Source organism: Salvelinus sp. IW2-2015, linkage group LG25 (genome assembly GCF_002910315.2).
Source record: "Salvelinus sp. IW2-2015 linkage group LG25, ASM291031v2, whole genome shotgun sequence".
Lineage (NCBI taxonomy): Eukaryota > Metazoa > Chordata > Actinopteri > Salmoniformes > Salmonidae > Salvelinus > Salvelinus sp. IW2-2015.
Window position 1 is genome coordinate 19,720,641 of NC_036865.1, and position 19,488 is coordinate 19,740,128.

General features: G+C 41.5%; 1 protein-coding gene and 1 long non-coding RNA gene across 2 annotated transcripts in view; one reads left to right on the plus strand and one right to left on the minus strand.

Moving 5' to 3' along the window:
• The window catches only part of LOC111951794 (ankyrin-3), a 116,800-nt gene extending 110,983 nt beyond the window's left edge, over positions 1-5,817 (minus strand). The window contains exon 1 of the mRNA XM_023970008.2: positions 5,288-5,817. Within this exon, the coding sequence (XP_023825776.1) occupies positions 5,288-5,407 (120 nt within the window). The 5' untranslated portion in view covers positions 5,408-5,817. The remainder of the gene's footprint in view (positions 1-5,287) is intronic.
• Positions 5,818-12,336: 6,519 nt separating this feature from the next.
• LOC139022977 (uncharacterized) lies at positions 12,337-14,386 on the plus strand. Its single transcript, XR_011474044.1, has 3 exons — positions 12,337-12,403; positions 13,517-13,658; positions 14,114-14,386. It is a non-coding gene; the product is annotated as an uncharacterized lncRNA (long non-coding RNA).
• The last annotated feature ends 5,102 nt before the right edge of the window (positions 14,387-19,488 follow it).

The following is a 19,488-nucleotide window of genomic DNA, read 5'->3' on the forward strand; positions in this document are numbered from 1 at the left end:
AGTGAGGGGGATGGGGGAGCATGGTCGAGGGTGTTTGTGTGTTTGGGGCTGGGCCAGCATGTTTAGCAGCCTGATGGAGGAGGCCTTGATACACCGTGGGGGATTAATGCTTGTGATGATGGTGGGGCAGGGGGAAGAAAGGGAAGCTTACAACACAAGCATCGGTGCACATGCCCTGCTTCTATCGTTGGTGGGTGCTGATGAATGGCCCCAAGATCTGGGATTTTACTTTCTGTATGGGTGTGTGTGTGTGTGTGCGTGCGTGCGTGCGTGTGTATGAGCGAGTGCATATGGAGGACAGTCCTTGTAAGAGAGAAGAGGAGAGGGGGTTTCAGGGTGAGTGGAGAAGGGGGGGTTGGGGGACCCGTGCCGGGAAGCGCAGGCAGACAGGCTGTGGGGGAGGAGGTGGGTTTAGCTGGTAGATACTGTTGATGGGGGTTCATCACTGAATTAATGTGTGTGTGTGTGTGTGTGTGTGTGTGGGGGGAGCTCATCTCTTCAAATGCAGAACATCCTTATGGTACTTCAGCAGCCCCCTCCTAATGCCTTCCACCAGCTCTTTATTCCCCATTTCTAGTCATTTCCTCTACCCCATTTTCTACTCTCAGTTCTCTTTGCTTCACCTCTTCCTCCTTCCTCATCTTTTCACCTTTCCATTCTTCTCCTGTCCTGCCTTCTCATCTCCTCAGCATCCCTCCTTTCTCCTCTCCTTTCTTGCCCCCATCATGTCCGACCCTGGGCACATCATTATAGGATTATGCCAAGACTTCATGTTTGTATTTTCACTCTTCAGAGAAAATGTCAGGAAGCTGTTGTCTTAATAAATGACAAGAAAAAAGACAAGATGGAGAATCTTGCAGTTGAAGCTCTCTCATGTAGACAGAAATCTGCTACACCTCACGCCAAACTTACATCAGAGATCCAGAGTTTATGCGCACACGGCATCAGCATCTCCTGCTCAATACAGCCTCTACAAGACAGAGTGATGATAGCAGCAACAGAATAACAACGTACCACGGAGCAGAGAGAAGAGAGGAGAGAAAAGAAGAAAGAAGAGGACGCCAATCACCTTCAAATGACCTTAAGGCCTAGCAACATCGCGCTCTCCCTCACTGTCCATCTCCGAGGCAAGACCCAGAACATGGCGGATTTTGATAACAACATGAAAGCCACACAATAGACAATTGTTTACGGTAACATATTCTGTGTTCTATTCCACTACACCAGAACCAATTCTAGTCACTTCCAATCTCTAGTGTACCACAGAGAATACATGGGTTATGGCGTACCATCCCAGTAGGACAAACACACAAGTCTGGTGTAGATCCAGTTACATCTTTACTGGTAAATCCCCCCAGCACTCAGCTCGCCAGGACCCCTCAGACGACTGAGCCGCTCGATCGATAATTAAAATGATCCCTATTACAGCGTCTCACAGGCCGCTTGGAGACTGAATATATTGCAGTGAGATAGATAGCCATATACAGAATAGGGTGATGTATTGTAGATTGAAGGACTGAGGAACAGCATTTCAAGGACCATGGGTAACAGTCTACTGTTCGTTGTAAAGAAATGGCTAAAGGCCTTTGGAGGTGCCAGCATATTGAATGCAACTGAACAAAAGCAATCAATGATGAGATCAAATAAAGGGTTTCCTTCGTTTTAACCAGAATTGTTTAAGTACACTAGCACAGTAGGGTATTTCTGAAAAGCAGTGCTGGACAGAGGTTTGTGTGCCTGTGGGGCAGTTTCAGTTTAGCAGTTTAGCATTTAGTTTGATGAGTGTCCTGCCCATTTGACTGATGAGGGCTTTCTCTTGGTCACAATTGCCCCCCTGGGACTGGTCCTCGATCAGCCACAACACACACAGCAATTCTCCTTTAGCGGGTTAAGGATGGACCATTCTCTCTCTCTACACATATTATAGTCTCTTGTGGGAGGGGGAGGGGGACAGAGAGGAACGAATGCTCGTTCTGCCTTTGTTTCGCTTGTCCCAAAACAGAGAGAAATGTGTGCGAGTAAAGGCATCAGCATGGTTCAGTTTGTACTGAATAGTACTTTGTCCATTTTGAGACGCCGTAGACAGAAAATAGTCAGAATTAATCTAAAATAACTCAAGAAATCTGTCATTCATTTTGATGTTTTGGCCGAAGAGATCTTAGTTGTGCAATTTTACATATATCTAAGATATTTGGTAGTATATCTCAATTAAAAAATGTGCATGAAAATGAGTCATCTCTCGTTGAATGACAACAAACACTTTATTGAAGAATCTCGACTTTTGACCAATCACTGACGAAGTCCAAAACGAACAAAAACGTCACAAAACGTCATCATAATATATGCAAAAACACTGTTTCGGCATGCGGACGACTTAAGAGAGTGTCACGTCCTGATCGGTTTCACCTGTCCTTGTGCTTGTCTCCACCCCCCTCCAGGTGTCACCCATCTTCCCAATTATCCCCTGTGTATTTTTACATGTGTTCTCTGTCTGTTTGTTGCCAGTTCGTCTTGTTCGTTCAAGCTTACCAGCATTTTTCCTGTCAGCACCTATCGTTTCACAGCCTCTCTTTGCTAGTCCTCCCGGATTTGACCTTTGCCTGTCCTGACCCTGTACCCGCCAGCCTGACCCTGAGCCTGCCTGCCGTCCTGTACCTTTGCTCCACCTCTGGATTACTGAACCCTGCCTGTCCCTGACCCTGCCGGATGTACTGTACCTTTGCCTTACCCTGGATTTCCGACCCCTGCCTGACTTGACCAGTCTTTGCTTGCCCCGTTTGCTACAATATACAGTGTTACTTTGACAGTCTGCATCTGGGTCTTACCTTGATTCCTGATAGAGAGACAGAGAGGGGATTGGAGACTTGTGTTACACGCTACACGTGCTTAGTCTGGTAAGAGGAGGATGAGTGCCTCCAGTCGTCCCTCAAGACTGCTTCCTCCTCTCCTTCTCCTCTCTAACACCTACAGCAGTTTCTTCTTACTACTGTTGCTGTAGCCAAGCTCTTGGGGAATCCGCAAGCTTTTTGCTATGTCTCAGAGATAATAACAATTTAAGTAAAGGTGGTATGATAACCTGTATGATATGGAAACAGTGACCCCTCTCCTACCTCCTTAGCTCCTAGTGCCAGCTCTGGGCTTGAATACCCTGACCTCTCCCCTGATCCCCCTCACTGTGTGTGTCAGTAGGTGTTCTTTCCACTGGCAGGCTACCAATACCTCCATGGACAGCAGCTCCTTCTAGGGTGAGGAAGGTTAGTGGTCCCCTCTGCCAAAAGCAATCCTCCAGACACCTCCACTCCATTAGGKCCGTACAGCACTGAGTGAAGGCTGATAAGAGAGGCAGGCGGGCTCCTCAGTCAGCAAATTTCCTTTATCTCGCCTCCTCTCTCACTACTTCTTTCTCTATCTCCTAATCTTTCTCTCGCTCCTTCTCTTTTTCTCTCTCCCCCACTCGTTCCTTCTCTTTCTCTCTCCCATCGGGTATTGTTGGAGGGCCACCAGACAGTAGTAAACGATGCAGGCCAAGCTCAGCCAAGCCCATCAGGTACTTAAGCAATAAGGAACAAGAGGGTGTGGTATAGCCAATATACCACGACTAAGGGCGGTTATTTCGCACGGCGCAACGCAGAGTGCCTGGATACAGCTATTAGCCATGGTATATTGGCCATATACCACAAACTCCCGAGGTGCCTTATTGCGATTATAAACTGGTAACCAACGTAATCAGAGCAGTAAAAACACATGTTTTGTCATACCCGTGGTATACTGTCTGATATACCATGGCTGTCAGCCAATCAGCATTCAGGGCTCGAACCAACCAGTTTATAATGTAGAATAGAACAGGATCTGAGATTGCGTTTCTACACAACAGTATTAGCCAGTCTAAGGTTTGAGGGTCCTGTGTATTTGTTATGAGGGTCCTCTGTGTCTCAGTTGGTAGAGCATGGAGCTTACAACGCCAGGGTTGTGGGTTTGATTCTCACAGTGGACCAGTACAAAAAATGAAAAATGTATGCACTCACTACTGTATAAGAGTGTCTTGTAAATTACAAAAATGCAAATGTAAAATTAGATGTGCATTAAACACATTTCCATTTCTACCTATCAACAAAAGGAGCATGTGAGGTGTCTGTGCATTTCTTTGTGAGAGAGAGAGCGAGAGAAGCATGAGGACAGGAGGAAGGACACAGCTCAGAGGAGAAAGGGGAAACTGATTATCTGAATGGAGCGTGCTATACTTGCAGGCAATCAATAAATGGAGAAGAGCTCCCTCAGCCCGACATGAAATATGAGTCTCTATAATAATAATAATAATCCTAATAATATCCCTCATGGACATCAGGAACACACACACACACGCACATGCACACAAAGATAATGTACACAATCAAGTAAATTAAAATCAGTCACCTTTAAGGTTTTTGTTCAACAATAATATTTTCATAGATGTAAAAAATACATTGTCAATGTTGTGGTCAAATAACAATCTATTGTTCATAAATAGAAGCGACTGCCCATTAACACAAAGACAATAAATGTCAGTCCTATTGAATAGATCTCCTGGGTGAAATAATTGCATCCAGTAAACATCAAGCAGTGGATGCTTTACTTCCAGCAAGACATTCTCTAGCTATTTATGACTTCAACTTATTTGTCCAGAAAAACCAGTACCATGTGCATATAGCAGATAAAAGAGCAAGCATTAACCCACGTGTATTCTCCTCCATCATATGGAAAGCTTTTCCATCAATAAATAACAGAAATATGCATTATATATGGACGCCTGTGTATCCAGCTGCACACAGATGCTCTCGACTGGACCACAACATAACCACATGCCCGGAACAGTACAGAACTCTTTGGATCACTAATGAACCAGGAGTAGTTTGGATCAGTACCATACCCCTGTCCATTTGATAAGCTGTAAGATCAAGGTTTTTGAATCCGCACACTGAGAGATGCTGATTTTGGAGTATAACAGTGGCGGTGATGCTGTAGTATTTAGGGGAGCCCCGTGTTTAGCTGTAGATTAGACAATAGTGTTAGACAGCATAAGGACCAGATGCCAAGTACGACCTTACCACTACGCACCACGAACAAGGCCCCAGGCTGATGCTTAACTAACAGGTGAAATTCAACAAGGTTACGTGCACGCGAGCGCACACACACACTACATTGAATGCATGGCAGCTTAGCGACATGAGAGAATTGTGTGTGTGTGTGCTGCCCATATGAACACAATGGGGATGTGGCTGAGCAAGGAGTCTCGCTCCAGTGAAAGTACCTTTCTCTTTTGTTCCCGGGACGCTAGTTTCTTAATTCTCCTTTTCTTTTCTTTCTCATCCTCGATAGCATTGACATCCACGTCCCGGTTCTTCTTCAATGCGGAGGCTGCGTGAGCCATGGCGGAATACAAAAAAACGGTAGAAATCCCAGGGAAGTGGAAGCCAACGATCTCAGAGAAAAAGATAAGGAAAGGGAAAAAGAGTTCTGTCCTGCTGACAAGGAGAGTGTCGGAGGATAAGGGTAGGCAGGAGAAAAGATGAGAAAACGTCTCCTCCTGTTTCTGTGTCAACCTCTGTCAGTGTAGAATCCAGGAGCAAGAGAGCCACGAGCATCACCAGGCACAGAGGTGGAGAGAAGAGAAACGGTTACTACGGTAACCACGCTCTGTTTCTAGCCGTCCTCTTCACGTTCCCCTCCTGGTCCATGGCGGTACCTGGGCCGGTGCTCCGCGTGGATCTGTGTGTGTGTGTGTGTGTGTGTGAGAGAGAAAGAGAGTGTGAGTGTCTGTGTGTATGAATGGAGTTGTGAGGAGCCAGCTGGGGTAGGCAGGGAGGGGGATAGAGGATTGAGGGATCGTACGGCTTGAGTTCTCTGTGTTGTGTGTGTGTGTGTGTGTGTGTGTGTGTGTGCTGTGTGTGTGTGTGTTGATGTGTGTGGTGTGTGTGTGTGTGTTGTGTGTGTGTGTGTTGTGTGTGTGGGTGTGTGTGTGATGTACGGTACTTCTCCCCCACCCCACCAGGCTGGAAGTGCCCAAGGTGAGGATGGGTATGGGGGAGGAAAGTGTAGAGGACGGATGAAGGGAGGTTGGATGGTGTGATGGTAATTTTTGTCTCTCTTCTCTCCACACACTCACACACAGGTGGAAGGGAAGAGGCAAAATACGATCCATCCTTTTTTCCTATAAAATCTGTTATGTACAACAGACGCGTGATCCTATTAAACTTTGGAAATACTAAGCTGACTGTTGTCTATTAAGAATGACAACTTCCATTGGTCAACATATATGAAAAAAAGTAGAAAAGGTCCTGCTGCAAGTGAAACAATTCAATCTAATGCTGAAAGGAAACTGACATTACTAATTGCTAATACTGAGAGAACACGGCATCCTTAATAATGAGAGGGAAATTGACATAATAATTGCTAATACTGAGGGGAACTTGACATATAATGCTGAGAGGAAACAAAATAATTAATGCTAGAAAGGAAACTGACATACTTATGCTGAAAAGGAAACTGGACCATACTAATGCCTAATGCTTGTTGCTTGTGAGACGAGAGAAACTGACATACTAATGCTATGCTGAAAGGAAACTGACATACTAATGCTAATGCTGAGAGAAACGGACATCCTAATAATGAGAGGAAATTGACATAATAATGCTAATACTGAGGGAAACTGACATAATAATGCGAACGCTGAGAGGAAACTGACAGAATATGCTAATGCTGAAGATACTGACATAAATGCTGAGAGGAGAACCGGACATACTAATGCTGCAAGGAAACTGACATAAATAATGCTAATCGCTGACAAGGAAACTGACGATATCTGCTAATGTTGTGAGGAAAACTGACATACTTAATGCTGAGAGCGGAGCGAAACTGACATATGCGGACATGCGAAATGAGACACTACATAAGTATGCTGAAGAGGAAACGGACTAATAACATGCTGAAGGACAACTGACAGTACTAATGCTCAAGGAAACTGACATAACTAATGCTCAATGCCTGTGAGGAAACTGACATCTAATGCTTATGCTGAAAGAAACTGACATCACTAATGCTAATGCTAGAGAGAAACTGACATCCTAATACAATCGAGAGGAAATGACATACTAATGCTATAACTGAGGGAAACTGACATAATAATGCTGAACGCTGAAGGAGAATTAACTGACAACATCATGGCTAATGTCTGAGAGGATTACTGACATACTAATGCTGAGAGAAACGGACATACTAATGCTGCAAGGAAACTGAGGCATAATAATGCTAATGCTGAAGGAAACTGACATAATAACTGCTGAGAGGAAAACGGACTTAATAATGCTGAAAGGAAACTGACATACTAATGCTACAAGGAAAACTGACATACTAATGCTAATGCTGAGAGGAAACTGACATAATAATGCTGAGAGGAAACGACATAACTAATGCTGAAAGGAAACGTACATATACTAATGCTGAGAGAGAAATGAACTACTAATGCTAACTGAGAGGAAATCGAATACTAATGCTAATCTATGAAGGAAACTGATATACTAATGCTAATGCTGAGAGGAAACTGAACATACTAATGCAAATGCTGAGAGGAAACTGACATACTAATGCTGAAAGGAAACTGAAGTACTAATGACTAATGCTGAGAGGAAACTGACATACTAATGCAAATGCTGAAAGAAAATTGATATACAAATGCTGAGAGGAAACTGACAGACTTATGCTGAGAGGAAATTGACATAATAATGCTAATGCTGAGAGGAAACTGACATACTAATGCTGAAAGAGAAACTGAACATACTAATGCTATGAGTGAAAATGATACAAATGCTGAGAGGAAACTGACAACTAATGCTGAGAGGGAAATGACACTAATAATGCTAATGCTGAGAGGAAACTGAATCTAAATGCTACTGTGAGAGGAAACTGACATACTAATGCTGAGAGGAAACTGACATACTAATGCTAATGCTAGAGGAAACTACATACTAAATGCTGAGAGAAAACTGACATACTAATGCCTGAGGGAAACTGACATACTAATGCTGAGAGGAAACTGAACATACTAATGCTGAGAGAAACAACATACTAATGCTGAGAGGAAACTAACTACTAATGCTGAGAGGAACTAACATACTAATGCTGAGAGGAAACTGACATACTAAATGCTGAGAGGAAACTAACATACTAATGCTGAGAGGAAACGGACATACTAATGCTAATGCTGAGAGGAAACTAACATACTAATGCTGAGAGGAAAACTAAATACTAATGCTGAGAGGAAACTAACATACTTAATGCTGAGAGGAAACGGACATACTAATGTAATGCTGAGAGGAAACTACATACTAATGCTGAGAGGGAACGGACATACTTAATGCTAATGCTGAGAGGAAACTAACATACTAATGCTGAGAGGAAACTAACATACTAATGCTGAGAGGAAACGGACTACTAATGCTGAGAGGAAACCGGACATACTAATGCTGAGAGGAAACGGAACCATACTAATGCTGAGAGAAACGACATACTAATGCTAATGCTGAGAGGAAACTAACATACTAATGCTGAGAGGAAACTAACATACTAATGCTGAGAGAAACGACATACTAATGACTGGAGAAGGAAACTGACATACTAAGCTAATGCTGAGAGGAAACTAACATACTTATGCTGAGAGGAAACTAACATACTACTGCTGAGAGGAAACTGACATACTAATGCTGAGAGGAAACTGACATACTAATGTTGAGAGGAAACTGACATACTAATGCTGAGAGGAAACTGACATACTAATGCTGAGAGGAAACTAACATACTAATGCTGAGAGGAAACTAACATACTAATGCTGAGAGGAAACTGACATACTAATGTTAAGAGAAAACTTACATACTAATGCTAATAGGAAACAAATGAATGAAAGCAGTTAACTACATCAGTTAATCAAATGTGCTTATAAAATAGCTGAGATTCTCTGTCCCTATACTGTGGTCATTATTTCATCTGAGGCCAGTGACATTTTGATGGAGGGGTCAAATGGTATCAGGGGGCCATTTGTTTCACCAAATCGAATGGCTCTTTGTTTAAAAAGACCTAGAGGAAGAGGGAGGGAGAGAAAAGGAATAAAAGAAGAGGATATCCAGAGTAGTGTAAGAAACGACAATAGACTGGGTTAGATTTTTCAGGGATCAAAAAGAGTGAGTGAGAGAGAGAGTACAGTCACATCTTATTTACAATGTTATTCACGTCCGTTGCTCACGTCAAACATGGCAACGTGGAAAAGGAACGGCCATCTTTTTTTTCTGTCTGTGCTTTAGCACCTGAGTAGCTGCATGGGTCTTGCGCCGCAGGCGCATGCCTGGCTGTTTCTGCCTCTGCTTTGTGTGTGTGACCGTATGTGTATTCGAGAGGACGAGTAGAAGAGAGAGAAAAGGATCACCCCTCTTTCTTGTCAAGGAAAAAGCTGCCACACACAAGGGACACAGAACAGGTTTATTCTCCAGACACCAGCCATGTAACGATATGAGCGTGAAATCTATTTTTCTTTCATCCCTTTTAAATGTTTTTATTTTTAAACAGCAACGCAGACACCAGTTTCAGGGGCGGGGCCCTCACTCCCCATCATGCATCAGGGGGTGTCAAATGATCATGTTGTTGCTAGGTGAGGACCAATGGTGTTGCTCGGGGAGGCTGGTGGTTGAGGAGCACAGAAAGGTAATAACACTAGTTGGGGATMGCATTTAGGAAAGGACAAGACAACCAACCGCTATTCCTAAAAATCATGTCTCAAAATAAAATGTTTCTCAATGGAGAAGAAAAGATAATCCATACAATGAAAACCTTGCGCTGGAATGATATATGAAACATAAATAACATTTGTACGGATATTTTGTAATATAGCCTTTCAGTATGTAATAATACAGCGTAAAGAGGAATATTGCTAAATGCTTGCTAAATGCAATGCTTGCTAAATGCTTGCTAAAAGTCAATAACTGAACTTAATGTTGTATTAGCCTACATTTCACAACCATCGACAATGACAGCACCCATAACCATTACACAGACCCGTATTCAGTGGTCAAAGTCACACATAAGGGCTCCAATAATCCCAATTAGTTTATAGTTGGCATCAGACTAAATGTGTCCAGACTAAAACAACCTTGGACAGAGCTGGGTTGATTCCAGGAATGGACTTTTAAAAGGCCCATTTCACCTTCGTTCCAGGCAGCAAGCCATATCAATACAGCTACTGAACTGAAGAGTTTTAATAGGACAGTAAACGACTAAACAAAAATACAGGAAATACTTGTTGCTTTGTGGATAATCAATGATGCCATGTTTTGCCAGGTTAACTAGAAGTTATAAACAGCTAAATATCTCTATGACAGAAAACATAAATTTGATGTACAGAAAACCTTTAAAGAATAATTTGAAGAAAATCTCTTGATTTGAACATAAGGAAAGCCACTGCTATAAATGAGTCTGCATATTTTTACAGCCCTCCTTGGCAACATTAGTATGGATCTCAAATGAAAGTGTCCAGCTGAAGTACTAGTTGCACCCCCATTGATGAGCTAGACACAATTTGTGCCAGCCTGTCATTTAGTATGGGTTAAGCCAATATGTTAGACCATCTAGGCTTACCGGAACATGCACCTCAGTGAGTGACAGCAGTGTTTAGGCCGTAGCTTGCTTTCCCCCTTTTTTCGATTAATAATGAATGCGTGCGATTACTCCCCTGGGTGTAACAGAAGCCTTCCCTGTTCCCTGTTTTCAGTCGCATTGACCTTTTGACCTCCACAGCCACAACATTTTGTCCTGGTTGACACCAAGCCCACAGGCTAAGATAAAGCCAACAACACTGTGCATCTGTTAGAGACTGAAGTAGGTCGAACTGAGGTTAAGAGACATTCTCTAAATAGAAAGTGGTGCTGACACTGTTCAAAGGCAGAAAGTTTGTTTCTGACACTGAATACGTTCACAAGGTCTAATTGAAGGAAGAAAGGGTCATTGTTCTCTGGTCTAATGCCAGAACTCTTAAAGCACAGACCTACAGGTTGATAACTGGCACATTTACACATGTTCCATTAGTCCTTTACCATGACAGGTTTCCTTTGTCTCCAGAGGGAAATTATCTATCAGGATTGTGATAACTCTATTGCACAACCTGTGCAGAGCCGACAGAAAATGTGTGGCGAGACAACATTTACACCACTTTCAAAGCAGCAGCAACAAACTTGTTTACCAGACATATTCAATAGTTCACCTCATAGAAAAACTGAGAAAAATTTAAAAGAAAGCAGATGTTTCTTATTGGACAAGTTGACATTGTACCCTCCTCAATTTCAGCCCTTTTGTCTCTGTTTTGTCTAGTGAATAGAACCCTGGCTGCAGTCCAAACACTTAAAAGACACACCCTATCACCTCAGCCCTCAAAATAAGTGGACACTTCTGATGACGTATCATGACGCCTGACGAGTATACACTTGCAGGGTAAGGAGCGAGGGAGGAAGGAATGATTTTAAATGGACCGCCCTTGCCCAGAAATTCGTCACTTGTTCATTGTGTTTTCAGCCACCGGTAGCTTGTGGGTGCTTTATATGCGCTACAGTCAATTATGATTGCATGTCTACTTACATTAAATATATAATTATTAATATACGCATACTGTATGATAGCTAGCAAATGAATTAGCTAAATAACGTTAGCCTGCCTAGCTGGAACTTCTGATAAAGGAAAATGTTTTATTTCTACAATTTCCAAAAGCTAACCAAACAAAAACATAATTACTTTTACGAGATATGTTTATGCTACTAAATGCACACGACGGCACAATTTCAAACTTATTTACATTCGTTTTTAATTACACTTGTATGTTGACTCCATATATTGACGTTGAGGTTTACATTTTTGGCGGCTTTTCTTAGCGGATGTACAATCGGCACGAATTCAATCACGGGAGTTTCAGGCCCCGAAATGAACATAATTGTACACTCGCAAACTTGACTAAAAACGAGGGCTGAGGAGCTTACGTTGCAAACTTCCCTTGCTTGGCTAATCACTTGGACCGCCCTCCAAGATGGTGACGGTGATTCCCCCAAGGGCATAAGGCGAGGGTAAGTGGACGAGGGGTTTGAACCACAGCCCCTGTCCCTGGGATTTCACATGGTAGCCCCCACGCTCGCTGTGGATTCACTTGTCGGTCACAGTGGTCTCCTAGCTACAACCTACAGAGCCTCATCAACCACGCCTCTCAACAACTAAGTTTGGTTGCACCAGCATGTTGTTTGACTGAACTCCACTTGGTTTCTTTCTTCGCTCACACTCCACCCCTGCCTACTTGGTTGCCTGCCTCATGACAGAGCAAACACACATTTTCATGGACAACGAGGTATGGGTTAATAAAAGCAGTTAATCAATAAAAGCAGATTAGTAATCTAAAATTAGCTAGAATGATCCAATCTAAAGCTAGCTAACAAAACTACTAACGTTAGGTTTAGTAGCCTAGCTAGATAGCTAGCTAGTTWACATTGGCTAGTTAGGTTGATGCAATCAAACAGCTAACGTTAATGATTTAGACTCACTAACCAGGTTTCCATCCAACCTTTTTATGCGAGTAAAGTACATGTCAGATAAAAAAAATCTCATGACTTGCCTGATGGAAATAGAACATTTATTGGTAAACTTTCCAAATGTCTACAAAACAAAATACACAAGACAAGGTGGGATATTTTTGTGTTGGTAAAATGAATTATGCGAGAAATGTCGGTAGAAATGCTTTTATGCACAAATATTGATATAATAACCATTATATCGAAGCAAGCTTGGAGTCACGCGAAGACATGTTGTGTGTAGTCCCACTACGACTGGTCAGGAAAGCATGAGGTTTATTAGGCTACAGATGAAATAAATTAGGATTAACTTCAAGGTGATGAGCTAGATGCTCCTTTCCAATAAATATTGAGGGTCTTATTCTAGTGACATGATCATCAATGCTTGGCTACAGTTTYAKAAATACAAATGATCTTGTTCTTTTGTCCATAATAATCTCCTTGTGTAGGCCAGTGGTTCAACCAGTGGTCCAATCAGGGGTACTAGGACCCCTGGGGGTACTTGGCCTATCCACAAGGGGTACTTGACGAAGACTCATGAGACCATAGACCTACTGGTAAAATTCACATGAGGTGGTACTCTGTGTAGAGCAAAATTCAGTTGGTGGTACAGTAACCAATAAAGGTTGGAAACCACTAATGTAGGTGTATTGTGAGCTGTTGGCTAGAGCACACGTGCCAATAGCAGAGTGGGCACACTCGCTATATAACCATCAGGAGAGTTGAAAATACGATGGAAACCCATTTCACTTGTATTTTTTATTCGGTACATGGGAATTTAACCGCAAAATGTATTTTCATGTGCACTACGTCATCACGCACAGAGTTTTATCAGTAAGTACATTTTATGAAAACATCTCTGGTGGAAAAATACGCATATTGTTTTTATGCAGATTTTAGAATATTCGCATGAACATCGGTTGCCAATTGGATGGAAACCTAGCTACTGAATAAATGTGTTTGGCACAAGATAAAGAAGATGAAACAATCTACTGCTGCAACCCAAGGCCAACGGATACTGAAGTTCCTGAAAAGGTTAGTCAGTCAGTTTGTTAGTCCAGTAATGTTGGAATATATTTTATTTCCACTGCTGGTGATTATTCACAAATGTCTGTGGTGCAAATTTCACTGTCTTAAAAGTTTTAAAAGCGACAAATTCCACCACAAAGCAGTCTACACAGACAATATGAACACACTTGTTCAACCATAACAGATGGATGGCTAATGCAGACAGAGAGAATTGATGGATTCTAGAACCACCATAACTGTCATAATTACAGAGACAGACAGCCATCATGGCATCAGTCTTTTTTGACTACCTAGTGCATAGTGACACCTACTGATAAGWGCTGGTAATGCAGGTTTGTTAGAATAGCACACAATAGAATGAGTGACATTCAATAAAATATACTTCATGAAAAGGAGGACAATATTCTCAATAAGAATGTTGAAAGTAGTTCCTTTAATGATTAAATATATGGATTTTACAGGCAATCAGTTCCTACAGTGAGCGCCTGGGAACCAGCCTCTGATATGTCAGATGGAGACCAGGACAACAAAGTTAAATTTACACATAAAAACTTTTTTGCAAAGTTTACTGGGTATAGTGTTAAATGTAACCTTGCCTTGTTACAAAGTCTACAGTGTATAGTGTTTACATTGCACTTGCCTTGTTACAAAGTTTACTGGTATAGTGTTAAATGTAACCTTGCCTTGTTACAAAGTCTACAGTGTATAGTGTTACATGTAAGCTTGCCTTGTTACAAAGTCTACTTTGTATAGTGTTACATGTAACTTGCCTTGTTCAAAGTCTACAGTGTATAGTGTTACATGCAACCTTGCCTTGTTACAAAGTCTACAGTGTATAGGTGTACATGTAACCTTGCCTTGTTACAAAGTCTACAGTGTATAGTGTTACATGAACCTTGCTTGTTACAAAGTTTACTGGGTATAGTGTTAATGTAACCTTGCCTTGTTACAAAGTCTACTGGGTATAGTGTTAAATGTAACCTTGCCTTGTTACAAAGTCTACAGTGTATAGTGTTACATGTAACCTTGCCTTGTTACAAAGTCTACTTTGTATAGTGTTACATGTAACCTTGCCTTGTTCAAGTCTAACAGTGTATAGTGTTACATGTAACCTTGCCTTGTTACAAAGTCTACTTTGTATAGTGTTACATGTAACCTTGCCTTGTTACAAAGTCTACTGTGTATAGTGTTACATGTAACCCTGCATTGTTCCAAAGTCTGCTTTGTACAGTGTTAAATGTAACCCTGCCTTGTTACAAAGTCTACTTTGTATAGTGTTACATGTAACCCTGCATTGTTCCAAAGTCTACTTTGTACAGTGTTAAATTTAACCCTGCCTTGTTACAAAGTCTACTGTGTATAGTGTTAAATGTAACCCTGCCTTACATAAAGCTTACAGAATTAATAATTGCAGAAGAGCACTGTGATCTGAGGAACAAATAATAGGTTTTATGAAAAAACTAAAATACTTTTCAACATTGAAACCTGTCTGTCTTGTTTATCAAGTTAACTGCTTAACATTGTGTGTATAGAGTGAAATTAATATTTAAAGACATTGTAAACATTCTTTGGCATAATGCTCAGCCCTGCTATAGTAGTTCACTAAACTACAGAGTATGTTGACCATTGAAGTTGTCTGTAGCTCTTTTGATATCAGATTCAGAATGAATAATAACAAGATTTGTGATGGTTTGATCCACCTTAGGCCAGGAGTGTTTCCAATTCACATGACCTGATGAAAAGGGAAGCTATCGTAAATAATAATATTTTGTCATAGCCTACGAATAATACGCAAAGTTTTACCTGACCAGGTCATGAGGAAAAACTCCAGGCCCCTACCAGCTTTCTTAAAATCAAATTAAGTGCACTTGAATATTGCCATACATTTCAAAATTAATTGAAAATTAAACACACTAAATGTGTGATTAATTTAAATAATTCCAATCAATTAAAATAAGTTAAATGGCTATTTTTATGCCTCACCATATTTTGTGGTCATTGACTTTTATTGTTATGTCAACTACATAATGAGAGTAATAGCAAATACTACATTTTGCTCTCTATGAAACAAGGCAGTTTGTGTTCTTTCTCTGTTCTCTGAGTCCCTCTAGTGGTCAAAGGTCAAAAAGGCTGGCAAATAGTAAACATCCTCAGCATGTAGGCAGGCTACTGTCTGCTGCCAGATAGTTTTTTTGTCTTTGATATCCAGGAAAGCACTGAAGTTCTACACACTTGGTAATTTGGACAATTTCATTTATATAATACGTTTTGGACTGGGCTTTTCAACAGAACTCTTCTTAATTAATTAGTTTGGCTAAGACTCAACAACCGATTCAGCTGTTGGCTTGAAGCAACCACTACTCAGGTATGCTGTAATTATACCACCACCACAGAGCAAGAGGTTATAGGGACACTCCTGACCTGTAAAACCAAAATCTAAAACTGACCCTTAACCTTATCCTAACATTAACTTAATTTTAATCAATTGTGAAATTATATATAGTTTTGCAGGACAGGAATGTACATATAGCCTTTTCCCAGAGCAAAGCTGCAGTCAGGAGGAAGAGTTAGCTTTGACAGGATATAAAAAAGAAACGTCCCTTTTTCAGGACTCTGTCTTTCAAAGATAATTCGTAAAAATCCAAATAACTTCACAGATCTACATTGTAAAGGGTTTAAACCCTATTTCCCATGCTTGTTCAATGAACCATAAACAATTTATGAACATGCACCTGTGGAACGGTCGTTAAGACACTAACAGCTTACAGACGGTAGGCAATTAAGGTCACAGTTATGAAAATTTAGGACACCAAAGAGGCCTTTCTACAGACTCTGAAAAACACCAAAAGAAAAATGCCCAGGGTCCCGGCTCATCTGCGTGAACGTGCCTTAGGCATGCTGCAAGGAGGCATGAGGACTGCAGATGTGACCAGGGCAATAAATTGCAATTTCCYTACTGTGAGAKGCCTAAGACAGAGCTACAGGGAGTCAGGACGACAGCTGATCACCCTCGCAGTGGCAGACCACGTGTAACAACACCTGCGCAGGATCGTTACATTTGAACATCACACCTGCGGGACAGGAATAGGATGGCAACAACAACTGCCTGAGTTACTCCAGGAACGTACAATCCCTCCATCAGTGCTCAGACTGTCCCACCGTCGCTGGACCAGACAGGACTGGCAAAAAGTGCTCTTCACTGATGAGTCGCGGTTTTGTCTAACCAGGGGTGATGGTCGGATTCGCGTTTATCGTCAAAGGAATGAGCGTTACACCGAGACCTGTACTCTGGAGCGGGATCGATTTAGGAGGTGGAGGGTCTGTCATGGTCTGGAGCGGTGTGTCACAGCACCATCAAACTGAGCTTGTTGTCATTGCAGGCAATCTCAATGTTGTGCATTACAGGGAAGACATCCTCCTCTCTCATGTGGTACCCTTTCTGCAGGCTCATCCTGACATGACCCTCCAGCATGACAATGCCACCAGCCATACTGCTAGTTCTGTGCGTGATTTCCTGCAAGAAAGGAATGTCAGTGTTCTGCCATGGCCAGCGAAGAGCCAGGATCTCAATCCCATTGAGCACGTCTGGGACCTGTTGGATCGGAGGGTGAGGGCTAGGGCCACTCTCCCCAGAAATATCCGGGAACTTGCAGGTGCCTTGGTGGAAGAGTGGGGTAACATCTCACAGCAAGAACTGGCAAATCTGGTGCAGTCCATGAAGAGGAGATGCACTGCAGTACTTAATGCAGCTGGTGGCCACACCAGATACTGACTGTTACTTTTGATTTTGACCCCCCCCCTTTGTTCAGGGACACATTATTCAATTTCTGTTAGTCACATGTCTGTGGAACTTGTTCAGTTTATGTCTCAGTTGTTGAATCTTGTTATGTTCATACAAATATTTACACGTTAAGTTTGCTGAAAATAAACGCAGTTGACAGTGAGAGGACTGTTAATGACAAGGGAAAATATAAAATAAATAAAAGGACACAAAAATAAGAGGCAGATGAAAAATGAAGGGACCTAAGAAAGAGACACAGAGGGAAATATATATTTTTTATCAAAACCTAATCAAAACTCAGTCAGCCCCAACACTTGCAGTGATGCAGTATAATTTACGTAGAAACATTCAGGTCAAGCTGCTGTTTATGCTGTTTTCCCATGATAAACACTTCCACTGTGGTCATTGAACTAAATGTAGGTCAGGGTCCACTTCTACTAAAAGTGTTTTTTCTCCTGAAGTCCATTCTTAGCTTCATATATCAAATGTATATATCAAATTATTAATGTGARCCTTTCCGTTTGGAATAATGCAATTGAAATTTAACCCATTTAAAAGCCAGTAACCTACCTACATTTATGTCACAACTGGTCTCTTTGAAATCAGACCAAAATGTATTTCCCAGGTTTCCCCACAGAGTGGCAGCCACACAGTATAGCCTACACACAGCCACTGTAGTCAGCTCCTTAGATACACTGCCTTCAGAAAGTATTCACACCCCACAACTTTTTCCACATTTGGTTGTGTTAAAAAGTGGGATTAAAATGGATTTAATTGTCATTCTTTGTCAACGATCRWCACAAAATACTTTGTAATGTCAAAGTGGAATAAAAACTAAATAAAACACTAATATATCTTGATTAGATAAGTATTCACCTATTCTATCTTTGGCAGTGACTACAGCTGTGGCTCTTTCTGGGTAAGTCTCTAAGAGATTTTCATACCTGGATTGTGCAACATTTGCCCATTATTCTTTTCAAAATTCTTCAAGCTCTGTCAAATTGGTTGTTGATCATTGCTAAACAAACATTTTCAGATCTTGCCATAGATTTTCAAGCAGATTTCAGTCAAAACTAACTCAGACACTCAGGAAAATTCACTGTCTTCTTGGTAAGCAACTCCAATGTAAATTTGGCCTGAATTCATCTCCCAGTGTCTGGTGGAAAGCAGACTGAACCAGGTTTTCCTCTAGGATTTTGTCTGTGCTTACAGTAGCTCCATTCCGTTTCTTTTTATCCTGAAAAACTCCCCTGTCCTTAACAATTGCAAGCATACCCATAAAATGATGCAGCCAGAGTGGTACTCAGTAATGTGTTGTATTGGAATTTCCCCAAACATAACACTTTGTATTCAAGATAAAAAGTTAATTGCTTTGCCACATTTGCAGTGTTGCAGTGTTACTTTAGTGCCTTGTTTCAAACAGGATGCATGTTTAGGATTTTTCTCTTTCTGTACAGGCTTCTTTTCACTCTGTCAATTAGGTTAGTATTGTGGAGTAACTACAATGTTGTTGATCCATCATCAGTTTTCTCCTCTCACAGCCATTAAACTGTTTTAAAGTCACCATTGGCTTCAATGTGAAATTCCTGAGCGGTTTTCTTCCTCTCTGGCAACTGAGTTAGGAAGGACACCTGTATCTTTGTAGTGACTGGGTGTATTGATACACCAATCAATACCTTCACCATGCTCAAAGGGATATTCAATGCTTGCTTTTTTATTTTACCCATCTACCAATAGGTGCCCTTTTTTGTGAGGCATTGAAAAACCTCACTGGTCTTTGTGGTTGAATCTGTATATGAAATTCACTGCTTAACTGTGGGACCTTACAGATAATTGTATYTGTGGGGTACAGAGATGAGGTAGTTATTCAAAATCATGTTAAACACTATTACTGCACACAGAGTGAGTCCATGCAACTTATTATGTGACTTGTTAAGCAATTTTTTAGTGCTGAACTTATTGGCGCAGTGGTCTAAGGAACTGCAGCTCAGTGCTAGAGGTATCACTACAGACCCTGGTTCGGTTTCCAGGCTGTATCACAACCAGCCATGATTG